This window comes from Pseudorca crassidens, chromosome 7 (genome assembly GCF_039906515.1).
Source record: "Pseudorca crassidens isolate mPseCra1 chromosome 7, mPseCra1.hap1, whole genome shotgun sequence".
Taxonomy (NCBI): Eukaryota; Metazoa; Chordata; class Mammalia; order Artiodactyla; family Delphinidae; genus Pseudorca; species Pseudorca crassidens.
This window is the reverse complement of record NC_090302.1, coordinates 83,755,661-83,768,193: the sequence shown is the minus strand read 5'-3', so window position 1 is coordinate 83,768,193 and position 12,533 is coordinate 83,755,661. Positions and strand designations below refer to the sequence as shown.

Here is a 12,533-nt window from a genome sequence, read left to right as displayed (position 1 = left end):
ATTCTACAAGGTCAGCATTACCCTGATAGCAAAACCAGACAAAGATATCACAAAAAAAGAAAATTACAGGCCCATCTCACTGATGAACATAGATGCAAAAATCCTCACCAAAATATTAGCAAATTGAATCCAACAATACATTAAGAGGATCATATACCATAATCAAGTAGGATTTATCTCAGGGATGCAAGGATGCTTCAATATCCACAAATGAAACAGGGCCACATTAACAAATTGAAGAATAAAAGCCATATAATCATCTCAATAGATGCAGAAAAGCTTTTGACAACTTCAACATCTACTTATGGTAAAAACTCTCCAGAAAGTGAGCGTAGAGGGAGCATACCTCAACATAATAAAGGCCATATGTGATAAGCCCACAGTTAACATCATACTCAGTGATGAAAACCTGAAAGTATTTTCTCTAAAATCAGGAACAAGACACGGATTCCTACTCTCACCACTTTTACTCAACATAGTTTTGGAAGTCCTAGCCACAGCAATCAGAGAAGAAAAAGAAATAAAAGGAATCTATATTGGAAAGGAAGAAGTAAAATAGTCACTGTTTGCAGATGACATGATACTATACATAGAAAACCCTAAAGATGCTACCAGAAACTACTAGAGTTCCTCAATGAATTTGGTAAAGTTGCAGGATACAAAATTAATATACAGAAATCTGCTGAATTTCCGTACACTAACAACAGAATATCAGAAACAGAAATTATGGAAACCATCCCATTTATCATCACATCAAAAAGAGTAAAACACCTGGGAATAAACCTACCTAAGAAGGCAAAAGACCTGTACTCTGAAAACTATAAGACACTGATGAAAGAAATTGAAGATGACAAAAATAGATGGAAAGATATACCATGTTCATGGATTGGATGAATCAGTATTGTTACAATAACCATACTACCCAAGGCAATGTACAGATTCAGTGCAATCCCTATCAAAATACCAATGGCATGTTTCACAGAACTAAAACAAATAATTTCAAAATTTGTATGGAAACACAAAAGACCCCAAATTGCCAAAACAATCTTGAGAAAGAAGATCAGAGCTGGAGGAATCACACGCCCAGATTTCAGACTATACTACAAAGCAACAGTAATCAAAAGACTGTGGTATTGGCACAAAAAACAGACACATAGATCAATGGAACAAGATAGAGAGCCCAGAAATAAACCCAGGTACTTAATCTATGACAAAGGAGGCAAAAATATACGATGGAGAAAAGACAGCCTCTTCAGTAAGTGGTGCTGGGTAAACTGGACAGCTGCATGTGAAAGAATGAAATTAAAACATTCTTTAATGCCATATACAAAAATCAATTCAAATTGGATTAAAGATCTAAATGTAAGATTGGATACTATAAAACTCCTAGAGGAAAACATAGGCAGAACACTGACATAAATTGCAGCAATAATTTTTTGGATTCATGTCCTAAAGTAAATAAAAGCAAAAATAAATAAATAAATGGGACCTAATTCAATTTAAAAGCAAAAGACACCATTGACAAAACAAAAAGACAACCTTTTTTTTCTATTTATTGTGATGAAAAGGATCATCTAGTTTCCATTTCTACTGAATGGGAGAAAATATTTGCAAATGATTCGACTGATAAGGGATTAATATCTAATATATATAAACAGCTAATACAACTTCACATCAAAAAAAAAAAAAAACAGATAGCCTAATTAAAAAATGGAAAGAAGAACTGAACAGACATTTTTCCAAAGAGAAAATGGAGGTGGCCAACAGGCATATGAAAAGATGCTCACTATTGCTAATCATCAGTGAAATGTAGCTCAAAACCACAATGAGCTATCACCGCACACCTGTCAAAATGGCTATTATCAAATAGAACACAAATAACAAATGTTGGTGAGGATGTGGAGAAAAAACCCTTGTACACTGTCGTTGGGAATGTAAATTGGTGCAACCACTGTGGAAAACAGTATGGAGCTTTCTCAAAAAACTAAAAATAGAACTACCATATGACCCAGCAATTCCACTCCTGGGTATATATCCAAAAAGCCACAAAAACACTAATTTGAAAAATATATGCACCCCAGTGTTCATATCAGCATTATTTACAATTGCCAAGATATGGAAGCAACTTAAGTGTCCATCAACAGATGAATGGATGAAGAAGATGTGATATACACACACAAACACACGGACACACACAATGGAATACTACTCAGCCATAAAAAAGAACAAATTTGCAGCAACATGGATGGACTTGGTGGACATTATACTAAGTGAAATAAGTCAGACAAAGAAAAATACTGTATGATATCACTTAACTGTGGAATCTAAAATATATAACAAACTAGTGAATACAACAAAGAAGCAAATTCACAGATACAGAGAACAAACTAGTGTCACCAGTAGGGAGGGAGGGAGGGAAAATATAGTGGTGAGGAGTGAGAGGTACAAAGTATTTGATGTAAGATAGGCCATAAGGATATGTTGTATACCACGGGGAATATTATCTAATATAATATAATTGTAACTAATATAATATCTAATATTAGTAAATGTTAACTGTGTGATAAAACTATATGTAATTTTTTTTCTTTCATGTTTTAGAAGAAAACTTTTTTTCCTACTTTTCAGAAAAAACAAGGAGAGAAATGACAGCCAAAGGTTCTACAGGAATGGAAGTTCTGCTGTCAACATTAGAGGTAAGTCACTGACATGCTTTAATTATGTAGCTGTTAATAGCAACCAATACTGAGAGAAAAAAAATTACAAAGTACAGAATTTTTATCCTAGAGGTAGAGCCAATGAATGGAAGTTTGTTTTCTTTTTTAAATTATTTGGAATGGGGATATAAACATTCTAACATATATTAGATAAACCTCTAAGTGTATTTCCCTAGGATTATAATGATAACCATATTTTAAATCTTAATATGCCATTCTAATTGGTAATAGAAAATAAAGCATTAGTTGGAAATAAATCTTTAGCTTAAAATAAATGATTGAGGGACTTCCCTGGCAGTCCAGTGGTTAAGACTCTGTGCTTCCACTGCAGGGGGCATGAGTTTGATTCCTGGTCATCAGGTAACTAAGATCCTGCATAATGTGTGGCATGGCCAAAAAAAAAAAAAAAAAAGATTGAAATTGGAAATTCTCATTTATACTGTTAGTTATTCATTTATGATTAAGTTCACTTCATACATTGGTTGAATAACTATATTATATTGATATTAATTAAGTTTCAATGCTAGTATAACAGTTCGGGGTGGATCAGCAAGACAGAATCAAGATTTTATATTTTATTCAGTGCAATGTTAAAAATAAGGAGTGAGTGAGTACATTGTATACCTTAGACTTAAACAATGTTATATGTCAGATTATATCTTAGTAGAACTGGAAAAAAAATGATCAGGGAGTGAGTTCATGTGTGTGTGTGTTTTTTTTTTTGACTGTGCTGCATGGCTTGTGGGATCTTAGTTCCCTGACCAGGGATGGAACCTGTGCCCTCAGCAGTGAAAGTGTGAAGTCCTAACCACTGGACTGCCAGGGAATTCTCTTTTTTTTTTCCTTTAATTGAAGTATAGTATTGATTTACAGTATTATATTTTTTATAGTTTCAGGCGTACGGCATAGTGATTCAGTGTTTTTACAGTTCATACTCCATTAAACGTTATTACAAGATAATGGCTATAAATTCCCTGTGCTATACAATATATTCTTGTTGCCTATTTGTTTTATACTTAGTATTTTTTAACTCAGTTCTGTACCCCTAATGTGCCCCTCCACCATTTTCTCTCCCCACTGGTAACCACTAGTTTGTTTTCTGTATCTGTGAGAATGTTCCAATTTTGCTTTATACATTCATTTGTATTATTTTTTAGAGTTCTCATATAAGTGATAGCATACAATATTTGTCTTTCTCTGTCTGACTTGTTTCACTAAGCATAAAATTCTCTAGGTCCATCCACATTACTGCAAATGGCAGAATTTCATTATTATGGCTGAGTAATACTCTATTGTGTGTGTGTATATATATATATATATATATATATATATATATATATATACCACATCTTCTTTATCCATTCATCTGTTTATGGATACTTGGGTTGCTTCCATATCTTGGTTACTGTAAACAGTACTGCTATGAACATCGGGGTGCATATATCTTTTCAAATTAGTGTTTTTGTTTTTTTCTGGATATATACTCAGGATGGGAATTGCTGGGTCATTCTGTAGTTCTATTTTTAGTTTTGAGAAACCTCCACACTCTTTTCCACAGTGCCTGCACCAATATACATTCCCACCAACAGTGTGCATGGGTTTTTTCCTCCACATCCTCGCCAACATTTGTTTTTTGTGTTCTTTTTGATGGTAGCCATTCTGACAGGTGTGAGGTGATAGCTCATTGTTGTTTTGATTTGCACTTCTATAATAATTATCCTCATTGTACATCTTTTCATGTGCCTTTTAATTTGTTGAGACTTGTTTTGTGGCCTGGCATGTGATCTATCCTGGAGAAGGTTCCATGTGCACTTGAAAAGATTATGTATTCTGCTGTTTTGGGATGTAATGTCCTATAGATACCTATTAAGTCCAACTGGCCTCTGGTGTCATTTAAGACTACTGTTGCCTTTTTGATTTTGTGTCTGATAAGCTGTCCAGTGATGTAAGTGGGGTGTTAAAGTCTTCTACTATTATGTATTATTGTCAGTTTCTCCTATATGTCTGTTAGTCATCACGAATTATTAGAGTAATGCAAATCAAAATCACAACGAGGTATCACCTCACATTGGTCAGAATGGCCATCATCAAAAAATCTACAAACAATAAATGCTGGACAGGGTGAGGAGAAAAGGGAACCCTCTTGCACTGTTGGTGGGAATGTAAATTGATATAGCCACTATGGCGAACAGTATGGAGGTTCCTTAAAAAACTAAAAATAGAACTACCATGTGACCCAGCAATCCCACTACTGGGCATATACCCAGAGAAAACCATAACTCAAAAAGACACATGCACCCCAATGCTCATTGCAGCACTATTTACAATAGCCAGGTCATGGAAGCAACCTAAATGCCCATCAACAGACGAATGGATAAAGAAGATGTGGTATATATACACAATGGAATATTACTCAGCCATAAATAGGAACGAAATTGGGTCATTTGTAGAGACGTGGATGGACCTAGAGACTGTCATTCAGAGTGAAGTAAGTCAGAAAGAGAAAAACAAATATATGTTAACGCATGTATGTGGAATCTAGAAAAATGGTACAGATGAACCTGTTTGCAAGGCAGAAATAGAGACACAGACGTAGAGAACAAACGTATGGACACCAAGGGGGGAAAGGGGTGGTGGGATGAATTGGGAGATTGGGATTGACATATATACACTAATATGTATAAAATAGATAACTAATGAGAACCTTCTGTATAGCACAGGGAACTCCACTGTACGGTAGAAACTAACACAACATTGTAAAACAACTATATCCCCTCCCCCCCAAAAAAACTATAGGGTGCAAGATAGTTTTGTACAAGGGTGTATTGTACAACATGGGGAATACAGCCAATATTTTGTAATAACTAAATGGAAAGTAACCTTTTAAAATTGTATAAATTTTTTTAAAAATTAAAAATAAAAAACTGTATTTAAAAAAATAATTATCCCACTTCCCTGGTAAATGAGATAGAAGTGCAACTTCCATTCAGATTCCAGTGGCCTGAACTCAGTCATATGGCCCAAATGTAATTGCAAAAGAGCTAGAAAATGTGGTTTGGCTGTGTACCCAGGAAGAAGATGAACACTTAGCAATACTGCTCCTGCCGCAGTCCATTCTTTTCTTTAACAAATGTTTGTCTCTCATTCTTCCAACTCCGTCCCCAGTAAGCCAGTGGTCCAGTTAACACCCACAGTGCTAAGACAAGGGTCTCTGGTTAATGTGTGGTCCTTTTTCTGGTCTGGATTTGACTTTCTGGTTCCATTAGTCTCTGCCCTTAAATGGTGAAGTAGACAACACTTATTCCCTTTTGGGAAGGGGAAGAACAAGAGTCCCATTCCAGTCACTGATACATTGCAATTCCGAAATTCCTCTAAATAAGCACTGTAAAATCCTTCTACTCTGGGGATGAGGCAGTTCCTTGAATAGGCCACAGTTCTGCTGTCTATGTGGTTTTCTTCATCCAAGCATTGCTTTTAGTAAGAGAAATATAACCAAAGTACAGTATTTAAACATTTTCTCTTATTAGATTGGTTGTTCAGACTTTGGGAAATAGTTACTTTTCTGCATTGTGGGTTGGAGTGTAAATTGCTCAGTGAAGAGCAAGTTAGTAATATCTACTATCAAAATAAATGCCCATATCATTGACCCAGAAATTCTAGGAATTTATCCCATGTACAGTTGTACTTGCTTCCCTGTAAGTGTACGTACTTAGTTTTGGTTGCAATTTTTAATAGCAGAAGATTTAAAAAATTTAAATATCCCATTGATAGGTGACTGGTTGCATAAACAATGGTATTGCCATGCAGTGGAATATATCATGTGGCCCTTAAAAAAGGGTGAAGAAACTATTTATTGACATGTAAAAATATCAGTATAAAAATAGTTATCTATAGAGCAGTAATACCATTTGGAGAAATAAATCTATGTATACATGTGTATTTACATGGATTACTTTTATGTGTGTACAGTATCTTGCTGGATGCACAAGAAATTGATAATGCAGTTACTTTTTGAGAGGGGAGCTCACTGGATAGTCACCATATTTACATTGTAGTGCCTTTTATATTTTAATACATTTATTTGTATTGTCTATTTGGTAGAAGTTGACGAGTTCAAATGACAAATTAATTCCTGTTGATAATAAGAAAATAATAGCTCAGATGATTTCCAAAAAATTTTAAGGACAATAAGAGACTGAAGTGATGTGTGAGAATAGTGAAAACCTGAATACGTTTATTCTTAGAGAAACCAAAAAGGTCATCTGTAAAATATAGGTGGTTCCCGACAGACAGAAAAAGTTTGGGAATCACAAATTTACAATGTTTTAATAAAGCAAATAAACTATTTATTTCAGAAAACGAAAGATCTTCAAACTACACTTAATATCTTAAGCATTCTTGTTGAGCTGGTGTCAGCTGGTAAGTTTTTGTTTCCTTTGGTGTAATTTCTGTTTGTAAACAATGATCAGAAATGCATCATGTGTACTTTTTTTTGGAATTTTCTGATACTCATACAGAGGCTATTCTGAGTATTGGAATTTGGAAGCGAAAATGTCATACTCTTATTCTTGCTTTGTTTTTGGTATCTTCTGGTGTCCCTCAACCCCATGTGTTTTAGAGCCTTGAATGTAGAGTTTTGCATCACTTTTATTTACTGTCTGCGCTATTTTTTAAACTAACATAAATAAAATAAAATTTTATTTTGATGCTATTTGTTTGCTTTCTGAAGTCATCACTTTTAATACTTCTTTAAAGCTAACAGGTTGTGATATCTAATATGTTATAGAAGAATTTGCGATTTCAACATATTTCTTTCAAAAAACTTCTTAGGTGGAGGTCGAAGAGCGAGTTTCTTAGTCTCCAAAGGTGGTTCACAAATATTATTACAGATACTTATGAACGCCAACAAAGAATCTCCTCTGAATGAGGAGTTAATGGTGCAGATTCATTCCATTCTTGCAAAAATTGGACCGAAAGGTAAGGGTTTTGTTTGTATGACTCTCAGGTGGAACTGTTTTTGTTACATCAATTCTGTGTGCCTTGAAACTGGTAAATTTTACAATCTAAAATGCTACTGCTTTGTCTTGGTCTGAGTCATGGAATGCTTTTTACAGTCAACTAGTGACCTGCAAGAATTTAGGATCCTAAATTCCTGATTAATTCTATTGCATATGGTGGAAAAAGGAAGCAAAATGCGTTAAAGTCAGAAGTGTGTCTTGGTGTGTGTGTCCCTGCATATATATGTTACAAAAGATACACATAACATGGATATTGTTGAGGCCAGAAGGAGGGAGTGTGGATGGGAATGCTTTGAGGAGCATGCAGGTAGAATGTGTTTGCTTTTCATTAATAGTCATCTTATAGTCACGTCTCAGTGCCTAAAAAGCTTACAGTCTAGTTAAGCTTTTAATCATAATCATATAAGAAAATGATTACAGCTTTAATTATCTCAGATCAACTTTTAGTTGATAATATGAATTTACAATATTAGTTTTAGAAATTTCATTGTTTTATGACATTTCATTTTATTCAGAAGTTATGTATGAATAAATTGTGTTTGTTCATTTTTCTTAAACAGACAAAAAATTTGGAGCAAAAGCTAGAATTAATGGAGCTCTAAATATAACCCTGAATTTGGTCAAACAGAATTTGCAGAATCATCGCTTGGTTTTGCCTTGTCTTCAGCTTTTACGAGTATATTCTGCCAACTGTGAGTATTTCAGAGCAGCTTTTAGTTAGCTCAGTGTTGTGAAGTTAACGCAAAATGAAAATTCTGTACTTTAACTTCATAAGTCTCTAAAATTTGTGGACAAGGAAAGAGAATATTTAATATGGCTCTTTGTAATTCTAACCCCCCACCACAGAAGTGAGGTAGGGTAAGAAGGTGAGATGACAAAATCTTCAGAATTCTCATTAATTCCCCCAGTTTGTAAAGGCATGTAGTAAGGGGGATGAGTAGGTGGCCTGTGGAGAAGATTTGGAGGAATATGAGGACATTGGAAGCTGGAAAAACTGCTATGCGTATTTGGATTTTCACAGATGAGAGGAAAATTGAGAAGGAAGGAATGTGGTGGCATAGTCACCTGGAGCTAATTCTCTTCAGTAATGAATAGGGAAGTAGCAGAACCGAAAATAAATAGCACAGGAGCCTCTGAGGAAGCTGGAGAAAACAGTAATCACAGGGAGAGAGTCTCAGATGAAGTGGCTCCCAAAGGGCATACACACACACACACACACACACACACACACACACAGACACACACACACACACACACACACACACACACACACACACACACACACTCTCTCTCTCTCTCTCCCTCTCTCACTAATGTAATATTAGGTCCCAATCCCCTGAGGTATGGATTTTCTTCTATTCCCTGACTATGGGATTGGAATGATTAATAAAACACCTAGAATTGAGACTGTACAGTACATATTATTGCAGAACATCATCACAAAATAACGATAATCAAAGTGGTAGATGCGTGTGTGTGTGTATTTATTTATCTGTATCTATACTTTGACAATATAGCTAAAGGTGTACTCACAGGAAAATAGTTTTGAATACTTAAATAATTAACACTTAAATAATTAAGAAGCACATAAGGAAATGAATTAATTGGCTGTTTAAACAAAGAAATTAGGAACAGAACAATAAACATAAGGAAAGCAGAGGAATGAAATAGTAAAGAAAAAATACGTTATGAAATCTTCAAAAGTTGATTTAAAAAATAAAACAATTGGATTAAAAATAAAACAGATAAACCACTGAATGAAGGAAAAAGGAACACAAAACAGACTAAAATTAGAAGCGATAATGGAGTAATAAACAGATATAGAGGAAATTAAAATTGTCATACAAAACTTTAGGAACTACATTTTCGGTGGCATTTTATTTAATTGAGCACCAGGAGGTCAGTAAACAGTGTATTTATAATTTTTAAATAATATTTGTTCAGGATTGAAAATGTTAGGCACAATTTTCTGGTTAGGCAATTATTTGCATGTTCTGTCTAAAGTGTACCTGTTTTTCCCTACTGCTGTCGCTTTAGTTAAGGTCCTCATTACCTCTCACCTAGACCACAGTCTCCTAATGTGTCTCTCAAATCCATCTTTCCTACAATGCTGTTAGATCTGACCTGTATCTAAAATGCAGATCTGATTTGTTGTTCCTTTTGGGTAATTCCCTGCAGTTGAAAGAATTAACAGCTTCTAGGACCTTTCATAATTTGTTTTAATTTCTTTTCCCACCTCATCTTCCCATTGGCACGCCTTTGTCTAACACTTTGTTTTAACAACATGTAACTGCAATTTCCCTGCAACATTAAAAAATAAAGCAAAAAAACCCCCCTTCCTTTGAAGTATTGACTAAGATGGACTTTACGAGGGACTTGAGTTCACATTTACTAAACAATTTGTATATATTTTTGGCTATGTATCACATGTATATACGTTTCTACTCACTGAGGTTTTTAAATCACTTTACATCTTTTTTTTCACCTTCCCAGCTGTGAATTCCGTATCCTTAGGGAAAAATGGAGTTGTGGAACTGATGTTTAAAATCATCGGACCATTTAGTAAGAAGAATTCCAGTCTTATGAAGTGAGTAAATGTATTAAGTGTAAATAGAGGTATACCCTTTGTTATTTTGGGCCTTACCATCTTGATCTGTACAATGAGCAGGTTGAGTTAAATTGTATCTAGGGTCCTTTCTCAGTTCTTAAATAGTGATTTAATTATGATACAGATTTTCTTTAGTATAAAGTTTAATCTTCAAAAATATATCAAAATTAGATACATTCATTGAACATAGTGTTATGGAAATTTAGACTTTGAACATTCCTAGATACTATAATAGGAAAAAAGACCATTTATAGAGTATCATTCATTCAGAAACATTTATTGAGTGCCTACTATATTCCCTACCCAATTTTACAGTCTTTTAATGACTACTTCCTTCAGTCTTACAATTATCTGGATATATTTTAACTTTATACATTTCTTCTTTGTCAAAATCATGTTATTCTTTTTCTTACTTTGAGATATGTATATATATCTCAAAATATGTGTTATATATGTGTGTATTTGTGTGTGTGTGTATATATATATATATACACACACACACACACACACACATCCATAAATAAATAAATAATAAATAAATATATATACACACATATGCACATTCATTTGTAGGTCTCTCAACCTCAAAATGAAAGCAGTTTCAGTTATTTCATTATATTTAGTACTTTCTTAAGCCAAATTAATGGTCATTCTTTAAAAAAAATTTTTATTATGGAATTTTTCAAATACAGCACTTATATTAATTATTACTTATTATATTCAACAGTTATCAACATTCTGCCATGTTTGTTTCATTTATTCCCCCTCCAGACTTTTATTTATTTTTCCTGGGGTATTTTTAAGCAAATCCCAGATGTTTTCCACATATATATGAATTTCTGTAAGCCAATACCAGATATTTTCTCACTTTTCTCCTAAATATTTCATTATGTAACTCTGCTAAATAGGGACCTAAAAAATAACCATAATACTGTAATCATACTCAACAAAATGATTAATTCCCTAACACAATCTAAAATCCAGTGTGTTTAGTTTTCTCCAGTTGTCTCCAAATGCCCTTTAAAGCAAATATCAGCCATGACGTTTATACTGTAAATTCTTTAGTATGATCACTATCAGACATAGTTTTTTTCTTTTAGTGTTACCAAAGTATCATTTCTTTGTTCAACAATATTAATAATTCTTTAAGATCATCTAATATTTTCGGATTGTCTGAGGAATGTCTTTTTTTTTACAGTTGGCTTGTTCAAATCAGGATCCAAATAAGGGCTCTACATTCTACTTGATTGATAAGTCTTGTAATTTTTTGCAGTCAATAACAGTCCCCCTACTTTTCCGTTCTGTTTTATTTGTTGAAGGAACTGGGTGGCATCTTATAGAATGTCCCAACATAGATTAAGATGACTGTATACTGGGATCACTTAATTTGTAGGTATATCCCTCAAATTTTCTGTAGACTGATGGAGCTTGAGGCTTGATTAGATTTGTTTTTTTTTTTTTTAATGGTCAAAATATTTCATAGGTGGTGCTGGGTCTCTGTTTTGCACCACTGAAAATCATTGTGTTGAAATGTTCCATCCCCTTTCACCTAAAAACTTAGCAATATTTCATAGCATTGCCTGATCCATTATTTCTTAAAAGGTTCCAAAATAGTGACTTTTTGGAACCTTTTTCTCAATAAAAAACCTTTTCTTAATAATAAACCTTTTTGGAATTATTTTCTCAATAATTTTCTCATTCTTTCTACTTTTATTAGCTGTGATTCTTTTATAAGGAAGAACTTGTCCACATCAACTGTTTGGTTAAATTTTACAAATGAATAATGTCCAGAACATACTCAGTCTTTTCACCCTTACTTAATAAAGGCCAGATGTTTAGCTTTTACCCTGCTTGAAAATGGAAGCTTACTTGCACATATAATTATTTATTAAATATTATTTGGTGGGATGACAGCATATTTACTTATATAAAGATCATACACACAGTCTTAGAGCATCTGATGAAATGTGACAAGATAAAGAAAATGATTGTTCACAATTAGTAAAACCAACTTCCAGAATTGATGTAGTGTAGTGAGTGGGCTTTGGAGCTCGGCAGAACTTGATTTGCATGTTAGCTCTTACTGGCCTCATGATATGAAGTAAGTTGCCTAACTTTTTATGCCCCAGTTTCCTGTCTATAAAATGGTAGTATTTGTGCCTACATCATAAGGTTGTTATGAGGATTTAA

At 33.8% G+C, this 12,533-nt stretch overlaps 1 protein-coding gene across 5 annotated transcripts in view; it reads left to right on the top strand.

Moving 5' to 3' along the window:
* Window positions 1–12,533, top strand: part of AGTPBP1 (ATP/GTP binding carboxypeptidase 1) — a 170,777-nt gene that overhangs the window by 49,607 nt on the left and 108,637 nt on the right. For 4 of the 5 annotated variants that reach the window (XR_010945100.1, XM_067744765.1, XM_067744767.1 and 1 more), the window contains exons 4-8: window positions 2,602–2,696; window positions 7,073–7,136; window positions 7,548–7,694; window positions 8,296–8,427; window positions 10,229–10,322. Coding sequence is in view for 4 of the 5 variants with exons in the window: in XM_067744765.1 (XP_067600866.1) it covers window positions 2,602–2,696; window positions 7,073–7,136; window positions 7,548–7,694; window positions 8,296–8,427; window positions 10,229–10,322 (532 nt within the window). In the remaining variant the exon portion in view is untranslated. The remainder of the gene's footprint in view (window positions 1–2,601; window positions 2,697–7,072; window positions 7,137–7,547; window positions 7,695–8,295; window positions 8,428–10,228; window positions 10,323–12,533) is intronic. The other variant, XM_067744768.1, reaches the window with a different exon arrangement.